This window comes from Capsella rubella, unplaced genomic scaffold, assembly GCF_000375325.1.
Source record: "Capsella rubella cultivar Monte Gargano unplaced genomic scaffold, Caprub1_0 scaffold_5, whole genome shotgun sequence".
Classification (NCBI taxonomy): Eukaryota; Viridiplantae; Streptophyta; class Magnoliopsida; order Brassicales; family Brassicaceae; genus Capsella; species Capsella rubella.
Window position 1 is genome coordinate 11,093,913 of NW_006238919.1, and position 22,371 is coordinate 11,116,283.

Below are 22,371 nucleotides of genomic sequence, written 5' to 3' on the forward strand. Positions count from 1 at the left end.
TAATATCCATTTGAAAGAATATTTTTTTTCCAAATTATATATATATATAGATATATATTTTCTTTTTTTGGTCAAGCTCCAAACTATATTTAAATTTTTTGTTTACTTCATTTCTCTATATTTAACATGAAAAGAAATAAAGGAATATATTATATATAATGATTATATATGGATTTGTTATATATCTATATATAATATATATGTATATATATATATATATATATATATATATCTTTTTCCTTTTTTGGTCAAGCTCCAAATTATCTATATTAACCTTTTTTACATCAATTCTCTATATTTAATGTTGATTATGGATTTATTATATATATATTTTCTTTTTTTGGTCAAGCTCCAAATTATCTAAATTTAACCCTTTCTTTTACATCAATTCTCTATATTTAAATGGAAAAGAAAATTAAGGAATATTTTATATTTTATTATATATGTTGAATTTGATTATGGGATTATTTCTATTTGAAAAGATATTTTCTTCTATTCATTAACTGTCACTTTTATATAATTTTTTCCTTTTCTTTAATAGTTTTTCTAATTCAATCAAATATACAATTTAATTTTTACTTTATAGATTCTGATGCATGCCAACTAGATTCTTGAGTCAAACTCAACTTAAATTACATACCAATCAATTCTTATATATACAGACAACGAAAGAAGTAATCTTCACAAGATTCTATCTCTCTCTCAACCAAAAGACAAAACAAAACATCAACCCTAAAGTTTGTCACTACCATGTCGTCCCGTACTTCGTGGATGTTGGAGGAGACCACCTTACCAAAACTTGGCTGTCTCGGCCAAGGCTAGCATGGCTACATCTCTCTCGTTCGAACCCCTGATGATGTACTCATGGCTAAGAAAACATCTCACCGCAAATACTCAGAGAATCTGGAGAAAGAGCGAAGGATCTTACTTCACTTCAACTCCATCAATTTCAACATCGTAAGACCCACAAGCCCTATCATCTATTACGAAACCTTGCCCGTCAATGCCAAGGTGTGCTCTATTTACATGGAAGTCGCACAACATGGTTCACTCAAAGACATGATAATCAAAGCCGGTAGGAGATTACCGGAGAACGTGGTCGGGTATTGCACACTCTTGATTCTTGAAGGGCTCAAGGATCTTCACCGAGCCGGTTACGTTCACTGTGATCTCAGGCCAGAGAACATACTCATCTTCCGTACCTTCACTCATGGAGAGCTTTGTCAACTCAAACTTGCTGATTTCGGTTTAGCCAAGGAGCCTAATGGGCCTAGACCATTGGATGGGTCTCTGTTCGCGGGAAATCAGGCGTATTTGGCTCCAGAAGGGGTCGGGCCACGTAGAGTGATCTCGTCCGCGCTTGATATATGGTCTCTAGGTGTAATGGTGATTGAGATGTTGGGGGCTATTGTAGGAGGAAGAAGTGATTACTTGTCGGAGACTCTATCACCGATGGCTTGGGACTTTGTGAAGAAGTGCAGAGTGCATGATCCGGAGGCTAGAGCCACTGCGGAGGAGCTGCTGAGCCATCCCTTTGTTATGCAAAGTCTTGGAGTTCCACCGTTTGAGCTGCTTCCGGTTCCTCCTTGCTTAAGTGACGGAGAGATTCAAGGAAGGTTTTACTAGAGAGAAAGCGGAAGATCCACATGTGAGACTGATGGTGGAGAATTATCCTGTTGCTGTTATTGTTTTCTTGATGCAAAAACTTATTATGATTTACTAGCTGGTACATTTGCTCTCACTTGATTGATCCTAATAAAGTCTAAACATCATATATTTGCTTAATTCATATTTATAAATCTGAAAAACAAATAGAACCTTGAAAAACCAAACCGCATTGAATTATTATATGAGGAAGTTTTGATTGATTTTGTTTCGCTATAGATATATATATTTGGTCTAGTTAATCCAGTCAGAAGTCAAGAATATTAGCTAGATATTTTCTGATCCAATCTACAAGAGAAGATAGTTAGATCCTCATCATAAGCATGGTGGTGGTAGATTTATGGCATGGTGCTTGTCATTGAAGAGCTCCCACCTGGTTGTGACTACGTTACTCATGTCATAGAAGAAGAAAGTTTGGGATATTTCTTTATTTTTAAAAAATTAAGGAAGTAGGTTTGTTGATGTTTCAAAGTGATGGAGAACTAGGGATGAACTTAATAGGCGTTGTGTTTCCACGAAGAGTGATGGAGAACTAGTGATGAACTATGTTCTGAATATTAATGAGCTTCACCCTCACCCAATGGTGTCATGGCTTCTTTGGAGATTTTGGAAGAATAGGAATGATCTTGTTTCTATAGGAAAAGAATTCTCAGCCCAGGAAGCAGTCCAGAAAGCATAGGGAGATGGAGAGGAGTGGAATAGCAGAACAGAACAACAACCCCAAGTTGAGCTCCAACAGGCCTCAAAGGTAATCAAATTACTAAATGGAAATCTGCCCCACAAGGCTGGTTCAAATGTAGCACGGATGGTGCGTGTGGTTTGCTGGGGCTATAAACTATTGTGTTGGTGGGATACTTAGAAATGAGCATGGGAAGGTGTTGTGGCTGGGAATGTGCCTTACCCGAGGGCAAAGCCAGTGCTGGAAGCAGAGTTAGAAGCTCTTACATGGGCAATCCTTTCAATATATTCAACTGCAGGAAGGAGCATGGCGTTCTCAACAGCTCGTATCTCTGTCTCTAATAAAGGATGGTATGGACATTCCATATCTTATAAAGATTTCAAAACAACGAAAAAAAAAAATATCAAAATGAAACTAGAAAGGTTCCACAACAATCATGATCTTCCATACTTAATATACCATCAACTATATCCTTTTATTAGTAGTGATCTAACACAAATCTCCCACACGCCTATGATGAGCCTAGTGTACCATATATAAACATTCATCAGTAAAAATCCCCTCGCAAAATAATCTCCATTCTCTGAGACAAACCCAGCAAACATAGCTTACTAATGAGCCTACTTGACCATATCTTAAATAATGTATAGTACCCTCCTCTGTCTCTCTTTGTTTAACAAAATAACAATAAACATTATGTTTGTTTTTTTGGGTATGTAAATTAACTTCGATTGCTATTATAACATACACACAAAATTGCAAGAATGAATTTAGTCACAAACATATTCATATGATTTGGGGAACTGATCATCATCTAGAGAAGAGCCTTGTGAAGAAATTTCCAGAAGAACTGGGAGGATTTTGAAGACAAGAGACATGAACATATCTCCCTAACTTGTCAACTTGTCTTGCCTCACCCTTTGTGTCCTTTTTGCAAATCTTGCATGTTTTGTCCACCCATCCTTCCTCCACATATTGCCCATCCACTATAACAATTTATTTTAATCCAAACAAATTATAAGTTCATCATGTTTTCTCATCCAAATTACATTAATTCTCTAGATTTCTTTTTACCTTCAACGTAGGATTTAAAAAAGTCCTTGTATGTGCCTCCGATTTTTCTCCTCAATGCCCCATACTGCATATCATTAATTATCAAACATAACATTAATTTTGATAATCCAAATATTTTTCATCAATAATCATATATGTCTAGTGTGTGGATAGAATTACAAACCTGTTCTTGGGTCATCTTGCCACCAGATTTGGTGGCTTCACGAGCCTCGTAGAGAAGCTCAGCGTCTTTCTCCGACCGAACCTGTGAGAAGTCCAAAGCATCTGTTAATTTAGTAAACAACGAAGTCTCATCTTCATTCTTCGACTTCTTCTCATCATCTTTATCCTGCTTCGCCGACACAACGACCCATCTAGGGCTCCGGCTAAATCTCGGCGATATTCTTGAGGCCGGGACTCTGGTGGTGGAGACGAAGCCGCTGTTGTGGTGAAGAGGCAGAGCTCTAAAACCCATATTTTATTCTTTAATTTCGCTTAAATTTACAAGTTTAAAGGAGATTGCAATCTGGGGGTTACATTTATATAAAGATAGTAAAACGTACATGAGGTTGTGTCATGTGTGGTGAGGGGTTGACATGTAACGGGGGCCATAAAAATGAAGAATATGGCTGTGATGTGGTTTACGTGGGAGTTTAGTGATCATCTGATGATTTTTGAGACGTCCAATTTTGTTTAATTAAAATTAAAATTACATGTGTGTATTAATTTTGTTAAAATACGAGTTTGGCTTTGTACGGGATCTCTTTTAGAGATCAGCTAGAATAAAATTATTTGTAGCCATTTTAAAAAATTGTAGCTTTTTTTTTGGGTCAAAAATCATAATTAATTTTCCTAAATAGAAAAAGGAAATTTGAATAAAAATCTAGGGCTAATTAAGCAATTTTCCTTTTTTTTAAGAGAGTCAACTTTAGAAAATTAGGAAAACGCCTGTATAAGAATCGGAGCTGGTGAAGAGATGAAAGTGTAAACTGGTGTTTTACAAGAATCTGATAATTTCAAAAGAGTGTGTCAGAGATGGAGATGGAGAAGCCGGAGTTGACATTGTACAACACGATGACTCAAGTGAAGGAAGTTTTTAAGCCGATCAATCCCGGCAAGATCGGAATGTATGTCTGCGGTATCACCTCCTACGATTTTAGCCATATTGGTCACGCTCGTGCCGCCGTCTCCTTTGACCTCCTTTACAGGTTTCATTCCTTCTCTTACAGTCTCGCTATACATGTCGATTTCGCGTTCGGATTTGGGAAAATAAAAATCGACACTTTGAAACTGTTCTGTCTATTGTTAAGTTTCGTCTCTGATTTTATAAACAATGTACCAAGCTCAGAGAAATTTGGATTCTTTTGTTTTTTTTGAAGTTGGTATTTATCATTCTAGTGTTGTTTTTGTTGGTTATGCAGATACTTAAGGCACTTGGGTTATGAGGTTACTTATGTTCGGAATTTTACAGATGTTGATGACAAGGTATGGCATATTTTTTTCTTCTGCGTTTTGAAACTAGGGTAGAGGTGCACAACATTCTAAAAATTTGTAAAAAAAAACTGAACCTGTGAAGGTGATTGGAAGAGCTAACAAGTGTGGGGAGAACCCTTTAGCTTTGAGTAGTCGCTTTTGCGAGGAGTATCTTGTAGATATGGCTGCTCTTCAGTGCCTCCTTCCCACCCACCAGCCTCGTGTCAGTGACCATATGGAGCTCATAATTAAGATGATTGAAAAGGTCTGATGTCTTCTTTCTTCATTATTTGGTTTCCCTGCAATGTTATTTGCTAAAACATGATGGTATAATGACCATGCTTTAATTCTCAATAAGGTTTTTGATCCATATGCTTCTTTGCTACAGATCATTGAGAACGGGTGTGGCTATGAAGTGGGTGGTGATGTGTTCTTCTCAGTGGATAAATCACCCAATTATGGTCAACTATCTGGGCAACGGCTGGATCATACTCAAGCTGGTAAGCGTGTTGCTGTTGATTCCAGAAAGCGCAATCCTGCTGACTTTGCATTATGGAAGGTTTGACAAGTTTTTTTTATAAATCTTTTTGAGTTCTCACCTGAGTCATCATATTAGAGCAGTTGAAGTTTATGCTGAAATTTATGCAGGCTGCAAAACCTGGTGAACCAAGTTGGGAGAGCCCTTGGGGTCCAGGAAGACCAGGATGGCACATCGAGTGCAGTGCCATGAGTGCTCATTACCTGTCTCCGAGATTTGACATTCATGGTGGTGGCGCAGATCTGAAGTTCCCGCACCATGAAAATGAGATCGCTCAGACATGTGCTGCTTGTGAAGATAGTGGCGTGAATTACTGGTTGCATAATGGGCATGTCACCAACAACAATGTAAAGATGGGAAAATCACTTGACAACTTTTTTACAATTAGGGAGGTATGTTTGCTGATTTGTTCCAATATCATTTTGAGTGTTTTTTCTCTTGGCTAATGCAAAATTGTGGAATCTGTGTAGATCACGGCTAAGTATCATCCACTGGCTCTGAGACACTTCTTGATAAGTGCACAGTACCGTTCTCCTCTGAACTACTCGGTGTCGCAGCTAGAGAGTTCATCGGATGCTTTATATTGTGTTTATCAGGTGCAGTGCCCCACAATTTGATTAGTGTCTCTTAAGGTTTAAACGGTTTGAATATTTCTTAACTCTAACCCTGTAATCTTTTTTTTATTCAGACGTTAGAAGACCTTATTAAAGCTTTATCGCCATATCGAGAAGAGATGAGTAAAGATGTTGGAAAGACCGAACAGACTGCAGAAGCCAAAGACCTGATAAAGAAGGTGAAAAGTGAGTTTGAAACAAAAATGTCAAACGACTTGAACACTGCACATATACTCACGGGTGCTTTTCAAGACGCAATGAAGTTCATCAACGTTTCAACCACCAAGCTCAAGAAAATGCAGAGGAAACAGCGGATGTCACTGGTCGCGTCACTGGTAGAGGTTGAGAAATCAGTGAGGGAAGTTCTAGATGTGCTTGGTTTGCTCACGACTCTAAGCTACGCTGAGTTTTTAAAAGAGATGAAAGAAAAGGCATTAACAAGAGCAGGAATAGGAGAAGCAGAGGTCTTGCGGAGGATTGAAGAAAGGAAATTGGCGCGGAAGAATAAAGAATTTAAGAGGAGTGATCAGATTAGAGAGTTGTTAGCAGTTAAGGGTATAGCACTGGAGGATATACCGGGAGACACGGTGTGGCGACCGTGCACCCCTCTGACGTTGAGCTCTAAGCCTAAATCCGGTTTAGGCAAGACCGCCTTTGTTTTTGCCATCGGTTTTGCTCTCTTAGGCCTCTTCTTCTATAGCCGTTGAAACTATTTATTTGTTTAGACTGTGTTGGACGTATATGTCATGATGAATTTACTTAAGATTGATAGCATTGGTTATTTTATTATTTGATAAACTTGTAACATACACACACAAATCATGTTCTGAATTCGTGTGCTAATCTTACTAACTTTAACCATTCTTGGCAACCATCACAATATGTAGTAACAGAAAAAATCGGATCACCAAAATCGCAATCGTTTTTATATGTAAACACATTTGGTTTAAAACGTTTCTTTAATTAAATATACTCCAAAGAAATGCTTTAAAACTCAAGAACAATTCGTGTATGTCAAACACTCAAACTAAATAGATTGGGACAGATTAAACTACATTTTATTTTTTGTTAATTTAATTATATTGAGCTAAAATTGTAGCTAATGAAAACGATGTATGATGTATGATTCATAAGCATATTCTGGAACTAGTTATTATTTTAAAAAACTCTCTAAGAGTTGGAGATATCTATACGACTCCATTTATCTAATAGAGTATACTATAAGTCGTTTTCGTGTCTTGACTCTTGATGGTTTGGTTTGTTCAACGAGGACACGCAGGTAGAGTAAGAAATACCCGGAGGAGTGAGAAGACGTTAATGGCGATTGTCAATAAGATGAAAGATTCAGTCTTGTTCCTCGTTTGGCTCTTCTCCTTATCGGTTTTGGTCTCCCAATCGATCGCAGGGAGAGTCAAAGCTCCATTGTTACAGAGCAATCCTGGTGGATTAGTTTTCAGCAAATCATTCAATTCGATCTATGATACTTCTATGTACGGACGCTTGCAGCTCAACAATGGCCTCGCTCGAACTCCACAAATGGGGTAGGTTCAAGGAATTAGCTTTTTGGATTGTTTCTGATTCTGCTACTTAGTTTCTGGGTTTCTGCTTAAATGTAAAGGAACCATTTTTATGTCTCGATTTGTTGTAAAGTTTGAAAATTTCGAATCCTGTCTTATTGGAGTTGTGCTTTGTTAATTGACAGATGGAATAGCTGGAATTTCTTTGCTTGCAATATCAATGAAACAGTTATTAAGGAAACTGGTAAAGCTTTCTTTTGTTTGATAGCTTCTACTCAAAAGCTACTCACATGTTTCATCTTTCTTTTTCTTTTTGTTTCTATGTTCATTTGTGTTACTCATATTTTACTTATTATAATTAACAGCTGATGCTTTGGTCTCCTCTGGCTTGGCTGATTTAGGATATATACATGTCAATATTGGTATTTGTCCCTTGGACCTGTCTCTTCATATTTTCTTTATCTGAGAGTAAACCTTTCTGCTTTAACGTTTCACAAGTTTTTGTTTGTTGCAGATGATTGTTGGTCCAATTTGTTACGCGATTCAAAGGTAAGATTGCTTGTATTACTTTAGCAGAACTTGCTGGTCTCGCTTTTATGGTAATTTTCTTCTGTTTATGCTCTAAAATACTATCTGTAGTGAGCCCATGTCCTGAACTGAATTTGGCTTCTAAGTTTTAATCTCGATTTTCTTGTTGAAGTTCTTTTTATCTGTGGCTTTATAAATCACATTAAATAGACGCTGGTTGCTTACGTTTTTGTTTTGTAATTCAGGGCCAATTGGTTCCTCATCCGGAAACCTTCCCATCAGGAATTAAGCTTCTTGCTGATTATGTTCATTCAAAAGGTCTCAAACTCGGTATATATTCTGATGCTGGGTAGGTTATTATTCATGTCCTACTTTTGGTGTGTTATTAGATCGATGAAATTATATGAATATGGTCTCATGTTTCGATTTTGATATTTCCCTCGTTCAGCATTTTCACGTGTCAAGTTCGTCCTGGATCTCTTTACCATGAAGTGGATGATGCAGACATTTTTGCTTCTTGGGTTAGTTTGCGGCCAATGTCGTTCAAACTTTGAGTTGTCAATGAACTATTTAAGTTACTCATATTGAGATATAGTATCCTTTAAGTACAAACAAGATCACAGTGTTTTTGGTAAGTGGTAGTATCTTTGTTTTGGTTTCTCATTGGTAAATTTGATTTTCAGGGTGTAGATTATCTGAAATATGACAATTGTTTCAACCTGGGAATAAAACCAATCAAAAGGTTTGATCTTTTATGACTTGATATGGTACCATTTATCCATAAAATCTGTTTGGTATAAGTTTTTGAATAACTTGATGGTTTATGGTTTCCAGATACCCTCCCATGCGTGATGCTCTAAACGCGACTGGTCGCTCAATTTTCTATTCGCTCTGTGAATGGTACCATACTCAAAATGTCTTCACACAGGATGAGTAAATTGAATACAGTTTATTTTACCTCTTTTTTTGACGTATGCAGGGGTGTTGATGATCCTGCCTTGTGGGCAAAAGAAGTTGGAAACAGTTGGCGCACAACTGATGACATCAATGATACATGGGCAAGGTGAAAATCTCTTGACCATAGATATAAATCACGTGCTTCATTTTCTTTAATGAAGATCTTGTGATTTTGAAGATCTTGTGATTTGAGTAGTATGATCATTGAGTAACTCAATTTGAGTTGCTTTGAGAGTGATTCGTTTGTTTGAATCTTGATCTGATTGCTTTACTCTTTTTCTTTTTTTTAATGTTATGAAAGTATGACTACAATTGCTGATTTGAATAACAAGTGGGCTGCTTATGCTGGACCTGGTGGTTGGAATGGTAAACAGTCACTTAAGATCTAAAAACATGTTCTGCATTGGAGTAAGAACTAGTACACTAATTGTTTCCATTACATTAGATCCGGATATGTTGGAAGTTGGGAATGGAGGGATGACGTACGAGGAGTACCGAGGTCATTTTAGCATTTGGGCTTTGATGAAGGTGTGTAACTAATTTCATGGCTTCATGATTTTCTTTGATGTCCTAGATTTCATCTGATCCTTGTGGCTCTCTTGCAGGCACCACTTTTGATTGGTTGTGATGTAAGAAACATGACCGCAGAAACTTTTGAGATTTTGAGCAATAAGGAAGTTATCGCTATAAACCAAGGTGAACTCTAATATTTTTTTGACTTGTTAGTTTCACTGTATACATTATTCTCTATATATTCATTGCCAAAGACTGAGAATCTGAGAACGATCTGGTTGCAGACCCACTTGGTGTTCAAGGTAGGAAAATTCAAGCCAATGGAGATGATAACTGTCAGCAGGTTTGAATTGGGCGCCACAGAATTATCAGACTCATAGAAAAGCAGAAAACCAAACTTGATGACTCAAATTAGTCATAAATGTTTCATTGCAGGTGTGGTCAGGACCTTTAACTGGTGACCGTATGGTAATCGCTCTCTGGAACCGTTGCTCTGAGCCTGCAACCATTACAGCATCATGGGATCTAATCGGTCTTGAATCTACTATTAGCGTCTCAGTAAGAGACTTGTGGCAACACAAAGATGTAACAGATAATGCTTCTGTTTCATTTGAAGCTCAAGTAGACGCACACGACTGTCATATGTACGTTCTCACTCCCCAGACAGAATCACACTCTGATGTATAGTTCTTTGTTGTGAGGCATTCAAATAATTCTCAAAGATTGCCTTGTGTTTCTGTATACTTGTTGTGTATCATGTAATACCTGAAAAGTATTGTTACTCAGACAACATTCATAGTTTCTGGTTGTACAAAACCTAGAACAGGTGTGTTTATGTAGTGAATGCTTGTTACTCTGCGCAAATTGGCACAAGAAGAGATATTCAAGAAATCTCGTGTGAGTTTGGATAAAAAAAACTGAAAGAAATTGATGCCAAGCAAAAGACAAATAAATAGCTAATCTATACCAATGTTGTAAATTCTGTCCTAACAATGAAAAAGAGATCTCTAATGAAACACTGGTCAACAACATAATCAAGTTCCTGTTGTATCTTTTGGATCCTAAACAGAATTTGTCTAAGTGGTTAAGAGAGCCTAGTAATCCTGATGGTAATAATAAGATATCAACCAAAGATTCGGTCACAATCTCTACAAGTCAAGAACCGTTTATGATCTGCTGTACTCTTCTTTCCCATTTTCCAGTACCAATGTGCTTGAAGATATGGCATCTACTAGGTTCTCTGGTGGTGGAGATTGGCAATTTTCATCTATCTCCAGATTCACGCATCTTGGAGATTTCAGCACAGGCTGATCTGGGTCAGTGCAATCCCCTGGTCTCACACATTCTTCTCCCTTGTTACCAGTACAGTAAGTAGACACTTCACCAGAAAAATTGCAGCAACTACTGGCTCCCTCATCATTAATTGCCTCAGCGGAAGTTGCTAAACGATTAGTCAATGTGTTACCCGTACCCGGGTCTCTGGACCTGTCGGAGTATAACTGTTGACTCTGCAACAACCAGTGAGAAAGCAATTCAGAACCTTGAAGCAACAATTTAAAATTTTAAGCCAAAAACTCGGTAAGTGGGTTAATCGCATACCATGTCAGGAATAAAAGTGCCAGTTCCTCTCCTCTTTCTCATGTTTTGAAAGCCATTATTTAAAGAGTGCAGAGGAAAAGGCTGCACTGAGGTTGATACATTGAGACCTCTCAAAGAAAACTCGTTCTTTCGACAACTCACAAGGTGACGAACGATATCCCAACCATTCTGGTCCTTAACTTGAGAAGTCACAGGGATATAGCTCTGCTGAAAAGTTCCAGGTATGCTATAGCCATGATACATTTGCCCATACACAAGTCTTCCAAAGTAACCTTCGAAATCTCCACTAAGTTCAGATAATTCTGATCTTCCAGTACCAAATGCAGTAACGGGATCAATTACATCTTGCCTTTGACCCTTACCATTCCTCTCCAAAGAGTTACGAAAGAATCTCTCCAGTCTCCATCCCATGATTTCACCAGGTAGTGCAAGAACATCTCTGAGCTTTCGAGCACCATGGGTAAAAGCATGTCTTAATCGTTGGACATTTCCTAACAAAATGTTTTAAGAAAATGAAAATTTTGACAACTGCTATATTGAAGAAAATGAACATTGAGACAACTGCTATATTGGTGTTAACTTTTATCAATAAAGTACCTTGTGTAACACTTTTTCCAAGGTTGTTGCTGTGTTTTAGAGGATCAATTATATTGAGAGGTTTGACAGGAAATTCAAGACCATTCCCTTCAACAGCTTTAGTTGGAGCAGAGTATAACTCTACACAGTTTCTTAAGAACTTCTCGTCAAGCAATAAGTCATGCTCATTTTCTGGAGAAACTGCTGGGAAGGAAGAGAGAACACTCAAAATGTCAAATAAAGGCGAGAGAATGCCACAAAGAGAAGTGCCTGTGATTTTAGGCACCATCCTTACCCATAAGTTCAGGAAGGGAGGATATTGGCACAGGGCCACTGACACTGATACAGAAGTTGCTCCAATCAAATGAACCATAATAGTCCAAGAACTTATACAGAACCTAATAAAAGATAATGACTGTAATCTCATCTTTTGCATATATCATATACTGTAGATGATGCTAAAGCTTCAGAAAAAAAAGAGAGGTTACCGCTAAAGGGCCAGATAATGATGAATGGAATAGGTTGATGATGTGCAAGACCAGTACTGCTAATGCATATGTTGAGATCAATCCAGTGTTTGCACCAAGAATTCGACTCTCGTAGTAGCACCAAGCTTTAACTAAGATGATGCTACGCTTGAAAAGATGATCTCTCCCAAAGAGTTGGTCAACCTGAGGATACATAAAACCAGAGATTAACCAATAATTAAGTATCAAACATGAGCAGTGGTCTATCTAGTTGACTTCTAGAGCCTGATTTTGAATAGCTTATGGTACCTGTTCCAGAAAACATAAAGCACAGAGACCTGCCGTTTGATTAAAAGAGATATCCACAGCAATGCTCCTGATATTGCACTTTATGACCTTGACCTATATCATAAATCAACAAACTTTTTTGAAGGAAAATTTGGGCAACCAAGAAAATACAAAACCGAAAGGCTAAACAAACAAACCTGCGCAGGGATAAATTGAACATCTGTTGCATGGAATTCAGATTTACTGTCTTCATTTTGAAGCTTATTGCACAATTGTCCATAAAAATCGTCATCCATATTTTGGTTAGTTAGGACCGTCAAATCAATATCTCCATCTGGGAGATATGTTTTAAGTGGCACTGAGCCAAATGAAAAGACCTGTAACAAGTACCCCTCGAAAGTTAACAGACAAACAGGTTTAACATATCAGCAAACGAAGCAGAATTTCTAACCTCAATTCCATCATGACTCTTGATTAGAGTTCGTACATAATCAATGATCTCATTCCTACTTCTGTCTGAAATAACGACAGGTTGGATAGTGCAAAGTATCTCATGAGCTCTCTCCTCTGCAATCCTCCAAGAATCCCCATCTATTGGCAATGAAACCCCTTTAGGTTGTGCTGTTGATAGTGACAATGAGGATGACGAGGAAGACGAAGACGATGAAACTGACAATCTTTCTTGAATGTCACCCATGTGAGCATAACTTCAAGCAAACTTCAGGTTGATAACACAGGAATCCTCAACCCCAACGAACAACTTGCGTGAGTGACATCTACAAACCACAGAACGTATAGATATTACAAAATATTTTGGAACTGATTTATAAGATAATGAAGAGGATAACTAAAGCGCAATGTTGAAGCAAAACAATTGAAGTGAAAGATAAAAAGCTTGGTTGTCTAATTGTTTGAGCAACAAACAGGGGCAGACAATTTAAAGTGATCAGGACCTATATATATCCTAAGCAAGAGACCAAAGAAAAAGAAATCGAAACAGAGCATGTCAAATAGTGAATACAGTATAAGGTACGTACCCTAATGTTTTATCCCTCCCAAAAAGCCAAATCGGATATACAGTATCTATTACGACAAACAAAAACAAAAATAGCTATTGCGTGATGATTATAGCTAGGGAGGGAAAAATCAGAACTTTTTTCCGACCATCTAAGAGACAGGTTTGATAAAACCGAGGTTTAAGTATCGTACCTGCGAGGTGTTAGTCCTGAGATTCCGTGGCTAATCTGTGAATATTCAAGAGGCTTTTAATTCCTGCCACACACACAAAAACAATTAAGAACAATGAAATACAAAAAAAAAAAAAAAAAAAAAAAATCAAAACTTGGAACAGGGTTTACGGCATTTTGAAATCTCTCTTAGACTCTTCGTTTTGGTTTCATCATTTTAAGCTAAACAAGGACCACCAAAGTTGGCTACAGACAAAAGAGAAACCCCCAAAAAGAAAAAACGAGATTCACGCCGAAAAACACTTTTTATTTTTTGGTTCGTTCTCAATCAAACAAGCCCGATTCATTACACACACACACACAAAAATCCCTAAAATTATTGTTATCTCATCATACTTGTCAAAAAATTAAGACTTGCAGGCAAATTATGTTTCTCTATTCATTAGAATTGCTAGAGATTAGAACAATAAAATGAATCATTCACCTCAAAACAGAAAATCTCCAGCGTTTGGTTTTTATTTTAGATCTTATGAATGAATATGATAAACGTTACACCAGAAACAATTCCAAACCAAAAAAAAAAAAAAAAATTCCCCTAAAGTAACACAAAAGAACAAAACAGATATGAGCTTTAGTAAATGAAACGGAAGAGACTGGTTTTTTTTTTGGATACCTATTTGTATTCATTGATCAATCGAAGAGAAACCGAAGCAATAATTTTCTTTTCTTTTCTATTCAAACAAGAGGGGGAGAAGAATTATCACCAAGTAATTGGATAATATTTATAAAAATTACAAAAAAGAAAATATGGAAGGTTTATAATAGTGAAGACCTAAAACAATCTGCCATTTTTGTATCATGAGAAAATTAAACAACTTTAATTAACTTCACCTGCTCCGTCAAATTAAATAATTTTCAGCCAAAATTAAATAATTTGAATCTTCTTTCATATTCTTCCTCTTCTTCTTCATCGACGTCTCGCAGTCTTTAATCCTAGTCAACAAAAACCTTAAATTTCTCCAAAATCCATAAACCCAGAATCAGAAACTCCAATTCCATTAAAGGGAAAAAAGCGTATCGTATCCTTTTGTGGTATCGACTGTAGACGATCACACACACAAGTATAATCATACGGTTGATGACGTGGCGTACTTATTCGAGGTTTCATCTTATCCCTACACGTGGCTTTATATCGGACCGCTTAGTTAATTTAGATAAAAGGATTAAGCAAGCAAACCGTCAGATTTTTTCCCGCTATGTTGCTAACTCTCTCTCCTAAAACCCTATCTTCTTCTTCTTCTTCTTCTTTCACTGTGCACAAATCTCAAAACCCTAGATGTAAATCCTCAAATTCAGCTCGATTCAAGAGTTCAAAATGGAGATATCATCCCATTTTAGTGAAATCCGAAGTTCAGATTGAGAGGGATCTCGAATTCGAACCGGGAGATACTTTTTTCCGCCATGAAAGCGCTACAGGACGTGACCTGGGTGTGTTGTCAGCGACGCTGTACAAGAGATCCAATGGAAGCTTACGGGTACTCGACGCGATGTGCGGATGTGGAATTAGGTCGCTTCGTTATCTTGTGGAGGCTGATGCTGATTTCGTGATGGCCAACGACGCCAACGATGCCAATCGGAAGGTGATTACGGACAATTTGAGTAGAGTGGAGAGAGGTAATGGAGATGAGAGGAGATGGGTTGTGACGCATTTGTTGGCTAATAAAGTGATGATTGAGCGGTATATGGTTGCTGATTTCTTCGATATGATTGACATTGATTCGTTTGGGAGTGATTCATCTTTTCTGAGAGATGCGTTTAATACATTGAGATTGGGTGGTTTGCTTTACTTGACGTCAACAGATGGGTACTCTTCTGGTGGTCACCGACCTTATAAGTGAGTGAAAGCTTTACTCTTTTGGTTTTGTTAAACATCTGAGATATGTGATAATCATATGCTTTATGGAACAATTTTGGGAACATGCTATGATTTAGGGACTAAGGAATGAGGTTGAAAGTTTAGACATTTCTTTGTTTGTTTTGATGTAGTTCTTTAGCAGCTTATGGAGCATTTATTCGGCCAATGCCTTTTGGGAATGAGATTGGTCTGCGGATGCTTATAGGTGGAGCAGTGAGAGAGGCTGCTCTACTTGGTTATCATGTTACGCCCCTTTTCTCATACTATTCTTATCACGGACCTGTATTTCGAGTCATGCTGAGGGTTCACCGTGGGAAATTACATGAGGACAGGTTGTTTCTTCATTCTGAATCTGACTAATATGACTCAAATAATATTGGTGATGTTGCTTCTGTAATTGGAGTTATCTTTTCTCTTAACTGCAGGAACTATGGTTTTGTCACGCACTGTAATCTATGTGGCCATTCTCATACATTGAGATGGGATGAACTTGGTTTGATGGGATGTCCTTGCAGTGATACAAAGGCTTCTTCTTCACTGGTTGTCTCAGGACCAATGTGGCTTGGACCGCTTCATGATGGGTCGTATGTTACGGAAATGCTGGAATTGGCGAAGGAATGGGGGTGGGTCGGTGAAGGAACTGGCATGGATCTAGAGAAGCTTCTCAGCATAATGATTGAAGAGAGCGATCCAAGACTACCACCTGGATACACCAAAATGGATGAGGTCCTCTAAAACCGTATGATTTTATTACATTGATAAGAAAGACACATTTCATCCACATTACATGATTTAAAGATTTCTTTATGTTTGTAACTTAGATGGCCAGCCGTGCAAAGATGAACTCCCCTCCATTGAAGAAGATGATGAGTGCACTAGTTAAGGTAATAAACTAGTAATTGAATTCTCACACCTTTGATCTTTGATGAAACTGATGTGAAAGTACAAAGCTTAAAGGCTCTGCTTTGGGATTTTTTGCAGGAAGGATATGCTGTTAGCAGATCTCACATTATCCCAAATGCTCTCAAAACCGATTGTCCCATGTCAAATTTTGTAAGGATTGCCCAAGATAATTTGAAGAGATGACTTTTTGATGGAGTTTCTTTTGTAAAACAGAATTTTTGTTACATTTATAATCAAGTTGATAGATAATTTAAGTAAACCTCTCTTTCTTCTTACTGTTACTACTTTACAAAATAAATCACACAAAACCATCTGAAAATACATACAGTAAGTCATAGGAGGTACCAAATCGTTTTAAAAAGAGTGAATCTTTCGCCATTCGTAATTAACTTCGAACGAAAGGTATTGAGTTGCACAAACTAAAAAGAAGAGAGGGCAAAATCAAATCAACTAAAAAATTTGGGTTTGAAACATTTAAAGCTCCATATAGCAAAATCATCAAAATGTAGAACACATCTTCAAAAATTTCAGACAAAAGGAAGACTGAAACTAGAAAAGAAAAAGTTTTGGATAAACAGCTTCTTTACGTCTTCAAGCACGAGGAGCAGCAGGTGCACCACCGGCAGGGCGAGGAGCCTGACCAGGTTGTCCAGGCTTGGGTGTATCCTCCTGAAACAATTTATGATTTGTTAAGATCATTCAGTCAGAAACTTGCCCCAAAATCAATAACTCAACAGGATATGAATAAGAAATTACTACAATGTCAAGCTTTTGCAGCAGGTCAAGACTAGAGACTGAAACAACTATTCATAATTAGATACAGTATAGACTGGAGAAACCCATTCTAGCATAGTTTTTAAGGTGTAACAAAACCAGCGAAATTTATTTACAGCACTAAATGCAAATACAGAGTTCTACTTCGAAGCAATTGAAGTTCCAAATTACTAATCAAAAATGATTGCCGAAGTACAATAACAAGAACACTGATTGCCTTAAAGGACATAATCAAAAGGAAAAACATAATGTCAAAATTGAAGTGAGAGTATTGAGGAGCTAACCTTGCGTCTGGCAAACCGAGGTGGTGGGGTACGAATCCTACGGTTGGTGGTGGATCGGACTCTCACAACGTGAGAGTGGATGGCACATGAGACACAGTATTGCATCTTAGCGTAAAGCTTTGGTAGAGCGTAACCTGTAAATTCAAACATTACAAACCATCAACACACAATTCGAAACCGGTAACAAATAAAACTAATAGAATCAACAATGCGCAATGAGGAAGCAACACATACCATCGTAGACGCTGGCCTCTTGAACATCCCTGATAGCAGCTTGCTCAACAATGTTCCTTACGATGAATCTCTTGATCGCCTTATCCTATAAACAAACAGAGCCAATATCAAATCAAATTCATTTTCAATCTTAGAAAAATCTTAGTATCGGAAAATGATGAACAGGAAGATGGAACCTTGGGGCAACACTTTCCACAGTTGGAACACCTGATTGGGTTCACATGACCACGGTTATGCTTGTTCCTGCCACCATTTCTACGCTTGAATGTCTGCAACAACAAAAAAATAACAAACCCGATTTCAATACACAATTTTGCTTTGCAAGTCTCTGTGAGCTTGGTTCAGTGTTCCAAACACTGAATCTATCAAAGTAAGACAAGACTTGCCATGTTGCTGCACAGAGATGCAAGTCTCCTCTTGCTTCCGTTCCCTTTGATGCGGCGGCGACAAGGAAGAAGAAGATTGCAGTAACCCTAAATTTCGCAAAATAATCACTAATATATGCAGACCATTGCCGTTTAGGGTTTTATTGGCAGTGGGTTGATTTTGAAATATATGGGCCGAAATTGACCCATTATAAGCCCAGATCTGCTTTAAAATTTTGGCAAACGGATCGCCAAATATAGAAAAACAAATTGACAGGAGATTTGTGATTTTAATTTAATTTTAGTTTCTGAGACAACTAGAAAAATCATTAACAAGACATTATGCTTTCAAGGTACATAGCATTTTAAACTTATTATTGCAACTTCGCTTATTAGTTATTACTCAAAGCTTCGCTTCTATACTTCTATTACAAACAAGACAACATGACCCCAAAAAAAAGAACACTAGAGACTCCATATACGCATAGTTACTAAACATATAGTACATAAAACTGATCAGTTTGTATCAAGATCACGGCTATGCTTCTCGAATACGTCCGCGGCGTATTTCCAGTTGATCACACTCCATATGTTCTTCAAGTACTCCGCTCTTGCATTCTTGTACTGCATTACCCGCACCGATCGATCATAGTTAACATTCAGTTCGATAATTACTTGTTGCTAAAACCAATGATATAATCAGGGAGTGTTAATTATAGTTGAAATTAGAGAGTACCTGTGGGTAGTAGGCATGCTCCCACACGTCAATCCCGATTAGAGGAACAAAGTGTGTTCCTTTAGTCACCAATGGATCCTGTACTTTGCTCCATATGTCAAATGTTTTCTCTTCCTTTTATGTTTTCAAAATATTCATTGATAGCTAGCTGATGATGTTCAAAATTAGTTTCATTAGTAATAAATTGACATACCTGATTGGCGGTGGTCTCAACGACAAGTCTCTTTAGCTCTCTGTCTAACCCAAGCCACTAATTCAGAGGAACCACATACATATTATGGAATCCACCAAAAAACAAAATAAGTCATAATTCAATCAAACAAACAACATTACATTCAATCAATCAAACAAACAAACAAAATAATTCAATCAAACAACATTACATATAATGGCATTTTTTTCATTTCAGACAGAGTCCTACATCACATATCCGATCAAATTAATCAGAATTTTTAGGTTATGTCAGAAGATTAAAAAACTTTCATCACTAACTACCCAAACGTATTGTTAATGAGGTTTTAACAAGAAGCTTACCACCCATCCAGACCCCTGCACAGCAGTGCCTTCCGCGTTCATCTTTTGGATCAATCCCTCTAAGGATCCGAAATGAGCATCAATCGCCGAAGACAAAGGATCGTGCGGTGGCTTCCCACCTCCTTCCTACCATTTCAATTTGACTGGTTGTGTCAGAGACAAAACAAAAATCATAATCAAATAGTAAATGGAGTAACGAAGAAGTAACATATTTGTACATGAACAGGAGCAAGGTTCTTCCAGAATATTGCATGGTTAACGTGACCTATAAGCAAAGCAACAAAAGAAATCAAATTCCATCGGAAGATTCAAATTTTAGCCGTGTAGAGCTAGGTTCTGACCTCCTCCGTTGAACTTGATGAGGCTTTGGAGTTTGACGACAGAGGAGTGATCACCGTCGGCCATGGCAGAGCGAAGGCTGTTGAGGGCTTTGTTGTACTGAGTGACATAAGTCTGGTGGTGTTTCTGGTGATGGAGCCGCATGATCTCCTCGCTTATAGCTGGTTCTAGTGCATCATAGGCATACGGAAGATCAGGCAGTGAGGCGGTCTTCATTGACTCGAGACACGGGTCCATGGTTGTTCCTCCGGCGCCGTAAAGACTCGTAGCGAATATCGCAAGTAAGATTATGAAGACGACGGTGGTCATGCTCCTTTTTTTATATATATAAGTACAAACACTAGAAATGAAGCCAGAGGTGGATTTATTTAGATAAGTATATAAAGATATTAAGCCACGTCGTGTTTGACTGATCCACTCGTCGTTCTGTAACGCTTAGTTGCTCGATTTGTGTCGCAACCTTATGTTGATGCTCATGCTTATTTATGATATGTATATGTTGTGGCTTTGCGCTTTTGTCGTTGTGTATTTTAATAAAAAGCCAAAGCTCAAGTCCAACGATCCAATCCTTATATATGCGAAAGATCAACGCAACTAATAAGAAATTAAGAATTCGGATTAGCGTAGCCAGGTCTACACAAGTAGGCGCCAAGCCAAACTCACCACTAAGCAGCCACGAGTCATCATGTGAATCTCTTGAATAGTTTTTGCTTTCGCCGAGTTTGAATCTCTGAAAAATTGGGTTCATATGTCATATAGGCCTAACCAAATCTACAACAACAATTCCATTCATACTTCAAAAAAGAAAATGTGTTTGGATTCTTTACACAAGCAAAATAAAAGCCCACAAAACTTTCATCAAAACGATAGGCCTAAACACATTCTAAGAACCGTACAGCGTGGAGTATGACGTGGCGTAACCAGTGGTCTAGATTAAAGGTGACGTGGATGACACATGAACTCCACAGTTTAAATTCGTTTCCAGCGTGTGCCCGCCCAAGCCATGCACACAGCTAAACCGCGTCGCCACGTTCTCCTTCCCCCATATGCCTTCGCGTAAAATGCAACCGTTCGATTTCGATCCAACGGTTATTATCAAATCTCGTCGGGTCTTTATCGTCTAACTTTCCTGGGAATAATCACCAACTTAGGCCACCTCAGACTTTTCAGGATAACGTGAAGAATAAGTTAAACGCGATCCGTACGTGACCTAAATCACAACCGTCCGATCAAACAACTTACACAAGTCCATGCTGGAGGATTAAAAAAGAAAACTAGTTATATAAATAATAATTCATTCATCATTGGATTGTGTGTGGCTGCGTCAGTAAAACGTATTCTTAAAAGCAACCATTGGTCTGATTGCTTCTTCTATTAAGAAACCTTCAAATTGAATCGGGGTATATAGCGTGAAGCAATCTTCAATCTCCAATCTCCTATCGAACATCTTCTCCGCTTCTTCTATCTGCAATCGAATCTTCCGGAGATGGCGGCGTCTGCGAGGATTTGTTGCGGAGGGAGTGCATGTGCCGTTCGTTCTGATCGGCGTACGGTGGATTTGAATTCTCGATCGTTTTGTGTTGTTCCGGTTACGAATAGACGGAATTGGTGTGGGATCGGGAAGATTTCGATGGCGATGGATGATTTGGCAACGCCGTCCGCGGCGGTGAAGGTTGATCGGATGGGTGAAAAGAAACGTGGCGGATCTGTTGTGTCGAGGGAGAAGCTTGATGTGTGGTTGAGAGATTCGGTGGTTGAGATCGTCAAGAATCTTAGAGAGTCTCCGCTGTTGATGCATTTATACGCGGAGGCTAATGGTTGTTTGACTACCACGGCGACGAATCCGGAGGCAGAGGATTGGCCGGAGATGGAAGGGAGGTGGGGAAGAGGAGAAGAGAGGACGCCGGAAGGGGTTGTATTCGTTGAGAAGCTTGCGGACGGCGACATAGCGGATCGAGAAGGAGATGACGGTGAAGATGATTACGATGGAACCAACGACGGAGGCGCGTGTGGAGATACGAGCGCGTGGGGGATTGTGGCGCAAGGAAGAGGAACAGATTCTGGACCGGTATGTTATTTGTTGAAAACGACCCGGGTTGGGTCCGGTATGGGGACGGTTTGCACACATTTCTGCTTGGTTAAAGTGAAGAGTTTTAGGGAGACGGCGATGTCACAGTTGAATAACTCATGGTTGGTGCAGACTGGTCAATGAAATTGAAACAGTGATTATCAAAAAGGATTGATCTGTATATTATTAATTTTTATTCACTTTGGGTTTAGATTATGGAACCCTTATGGATGATCATCAAATCACCTTTGTTTGTTAATTTACACAACATTTTTTTAGAAATTTGGATTTGGTGAATTTAAAATGTAAAAATGAAAAGGTCAAGTTTAATTATTGGTTATAGTGATTGGTTTTATCAAAGAACATTGTTACTACTGTGGTTTGAATCAAGGTCAACAGTCGAAGACAAGTAGACCAGCTTGTAAGATCAAGAGGTTCCCCAGTAGTATAAAGAAATTGATCCTATGACGCCGGAAACATTCCGGAATCAATCACCGGGAGGGAGAAGAAATAAAATATAAACAACGACGTCGTAGGACTGACATAATTGTGATTGGACAATAAT

General features: G+C 38.2%; 9 protein-coding genes across 14 annotated transcripts; 5 read left to right on the plus strand and 4 right to left on the minus strand.

The window, feature by feature from the left end:
* The first annotated feature begins 750 nt into the window (after positions 1-750).
* Positions 751-1,721, plus strand: LOC17885320 (serine/threonine-protein kinase PAK 6). Its single transcript, XM_023782194.1, is given in 2 exon segments — positions 751-1,075; positions 1,181-1,721. Coding segments are annotated over 2 exon segments (771 nt in total). The 3' UTR covers positions 1,627-1,721.
* Positions 1,722-2,989: 1,268 nt separating this feature from the next.
* LOC17884788 lies at positions 2,990-3,947 on the minus strand. Its single transcript, XM_006291860.2, has 3 exons — positions 3,582-3,947; positions 3,419-3,482; positions 2,990-3,330 (listed from the first exon to the last, which is right to left on the minus strand). The coding sequence occupies exons 1-3, from the start codon at positions 3,870-3,872 to the stop codon at positions 3,155-3,157; spliced, it is 531 nt and encodes a 176-aa protein (XP_006291922.1). The 5' UTR covers positions 3,873-3,947; the 3' UTR covers positions 2,990-3,154.
* A 399-nt stretch (positions 3,948-4,346) lies between these two features.
* LOC17886456 (cysteine--tRNA ligase 1, cytoplasmic) lies at positions 4,347-6,837 on the plus strand. The gene is made up of 7 exons (XM_006290813.2): positions 4,347-4,605; positions 4,819-4,882; positions 4,974-5,135; positions 5,259-5,429; positions 5,519-5,800; positions 5,879-6,004; positions 6,097-6,837. Exons 1-7 carry the CDS (start codon positions 4,433-4,435, stop codon positions 6,727-6,729), a joined length of 1,611 nt encoding a protein of 536 aa, XP_006290875.1. The 5' UTR covers positions 4,347-4,432; the 3' UTR covers positions 6,730-6,837.
* Positions 6,838-7,246: 409 nt separating this feature from the next.
* LOC17885543 (alpha-galactosidase 3) lies at positions 7,247-10,393 on the plus strand. The gene is made up of 14 exons (XM_023782185.1): positions 7,247-7,563; positions 7,725-7,783; positions 7,905-7,961; positions 8,054-8,088; positions 8,313-8,416; positions 8,516-8,588; positions 8,751-8,809; positions 8,902-8,967; positions 9,047-9,130; positions 9,326-9,390; positions 9,470-9,552; positions 9,630-9,720; positions 9,822-9,880; positions 9,973-10,393. Exons 1-14 carry the CDS (start codon positions 7,271-7,273, stop codon positions 10,222-10,224), a joined length of 1,380 nt encoding a protein of 459 aa, XP_023637953.1. The 5' UTR covers positions 7,247-7,270; the 3' UTR covers positions 10,225-10,393.
* Positions 10,394-10,480: 87 nt separating this feature from the next.
* Positions 10,481-14,345, minus strand: LOC17886661. Of its 5 annotated transcripts, none has more exons than XM_023782181.1 (10): positions 14,328-14,345; positions 13,677-13,739; positions 12,919-13,243; positions 12,665-12,844; positions 12,489-12,581; positions 12,201-12,383; positions 12,008-12,110; positions 11,734-11,916; positions 11,137-11,627; positions 10,481-11,045 (listed from the first exon to the last, which is right to left on the minus strand). In XM_023782181.1, exons 3-10 carry the CDS (start codon positions 13,162-13,164, stop codon positions 10,704-10,706), a joined length of 1,821 nt encoding a protein of 606 aa, XP_023637949.1. In that variant the 5' UTR covers positions 13,165-13,243; positions 13,677-13,739; positions 14,328-14,345; the 3' UTR covers positions 10,481-10,703. The 5 variants fall into 5 exon arrangements, with proteins under 5 accessions (XP_023637949.1, XP_023637948.1, XP_023637950.1 ...); XM_023782180.1 differs by lacking the exon at positions 14,328-14,345 and adding an exon at positions 13,826-13,849; XM_023782182.1 differs by lacking the exon at positions 14,328-14,345 and adding an exon at positions 13,505-13,550 and having other exon boundaries at positions 13,677-13,809.
* Positions 14,346-14,550: 205 nt separating this feature from the next.
* On the plus strand, positions 14,551-16,747 carry LOC17887196 (tRNA (guanine(26)-N(2))-dimethyltransferase). The gene is made up of 5 exons (XM_006291087.2): positions 14,551-15,548; positions 15,701-15,901; positions 15,995-16,295; positions 16,391-16,453; positions 16,551-16,747. The coding sequence occupies exons 1-5, from the start codon at positions 14,911-14,913 to the stop codon at positions 16,653-16,655; spliced, it is 1,308 nt and encodes a 435-aa protein (XP_006291149.1). The 5' UTR covers positions 14,551-14,910; the 3' UTR covers positions 16,656-16,747.
* Positions 16,748-16,913: 166 nt separating this feature from the next.
* LOC17884748 (40S ribosomal protein S26-3) lies at positions 16,914-18,255 on the minus strand. The gene is made up of 5 exons (XM_006290224.2): positions 18,151-18,255; positions 17,941-18,033; positions 17,765-17,849; positions 17,531-17,664; positions 16,914-17,141 (listed from the first exon to the last, which is right to left on the minus strand). Exons 1-5 carry the CDS (start codon positions 18,151-18,153, stop codon positions 17,064-17,066), a joined length of 393 nt encoding a protein of 130 aa, XP_006290286.1. The 5' UTR covers positions 18,154-18,255; the 3' UTR covers positions 16,914-17,063.
* A 196-nt stretch (positions 18,256-18,451) lies between these two features.
* LOC17884909 (superoxide dismutase [Mn] 2, mitochondrial) lies at positions 18,452-20,144 on the minus strand. Of its 2 annotated transcripts, none has more exons than XM_023782188.1 (6): positions 19,741-20,144; positions 19,618-19,664; positions 19,400-19,525; positions 19,059-19,115; positions 18,866-18,979; positions 18,452-18,753 (listed from the first exon to the last, which is right to left on the minus strand). In XM_023782188.1, exons 1-6 carry the CDS (start codon positions 20,045-20,047, stop codon positions 18,646-18,648), a joined length of 759 nt encoding a protein of 252 aa, XP_023637956.1. In that variant the 5' UTR covers positions 20,048-20,144; the 3' UTR covers positions 18,452-18,645. The 2 variants fall into 2 exon arrangements, with proteins under 2 accessions (XP_023637956.1, XP_006291774.1); XM_006291712.2 differs by having other exon boundaries at positions 18,866-18,943; positions 19,741-20,098.
* Positions 20,145-21,039: 895 nt separating this feature from the next.
* Positions 21,040-22,166, plus strand: LOC111830417. Its single transcript, XM_023782196.1, has one exon. It carries the CDS (start codon positions 21,225-21,227, stop codon positions 21,948-21,950), a length of 726 nt encoding a protein of 241 aa, XP_023637964.1. The 5' UTR covers positions 21,040-21,224; the 3' UTR covers positions 21,951-22,166.
* Positions 22,167-22,371: the final 205 nt, after the last annotated feature.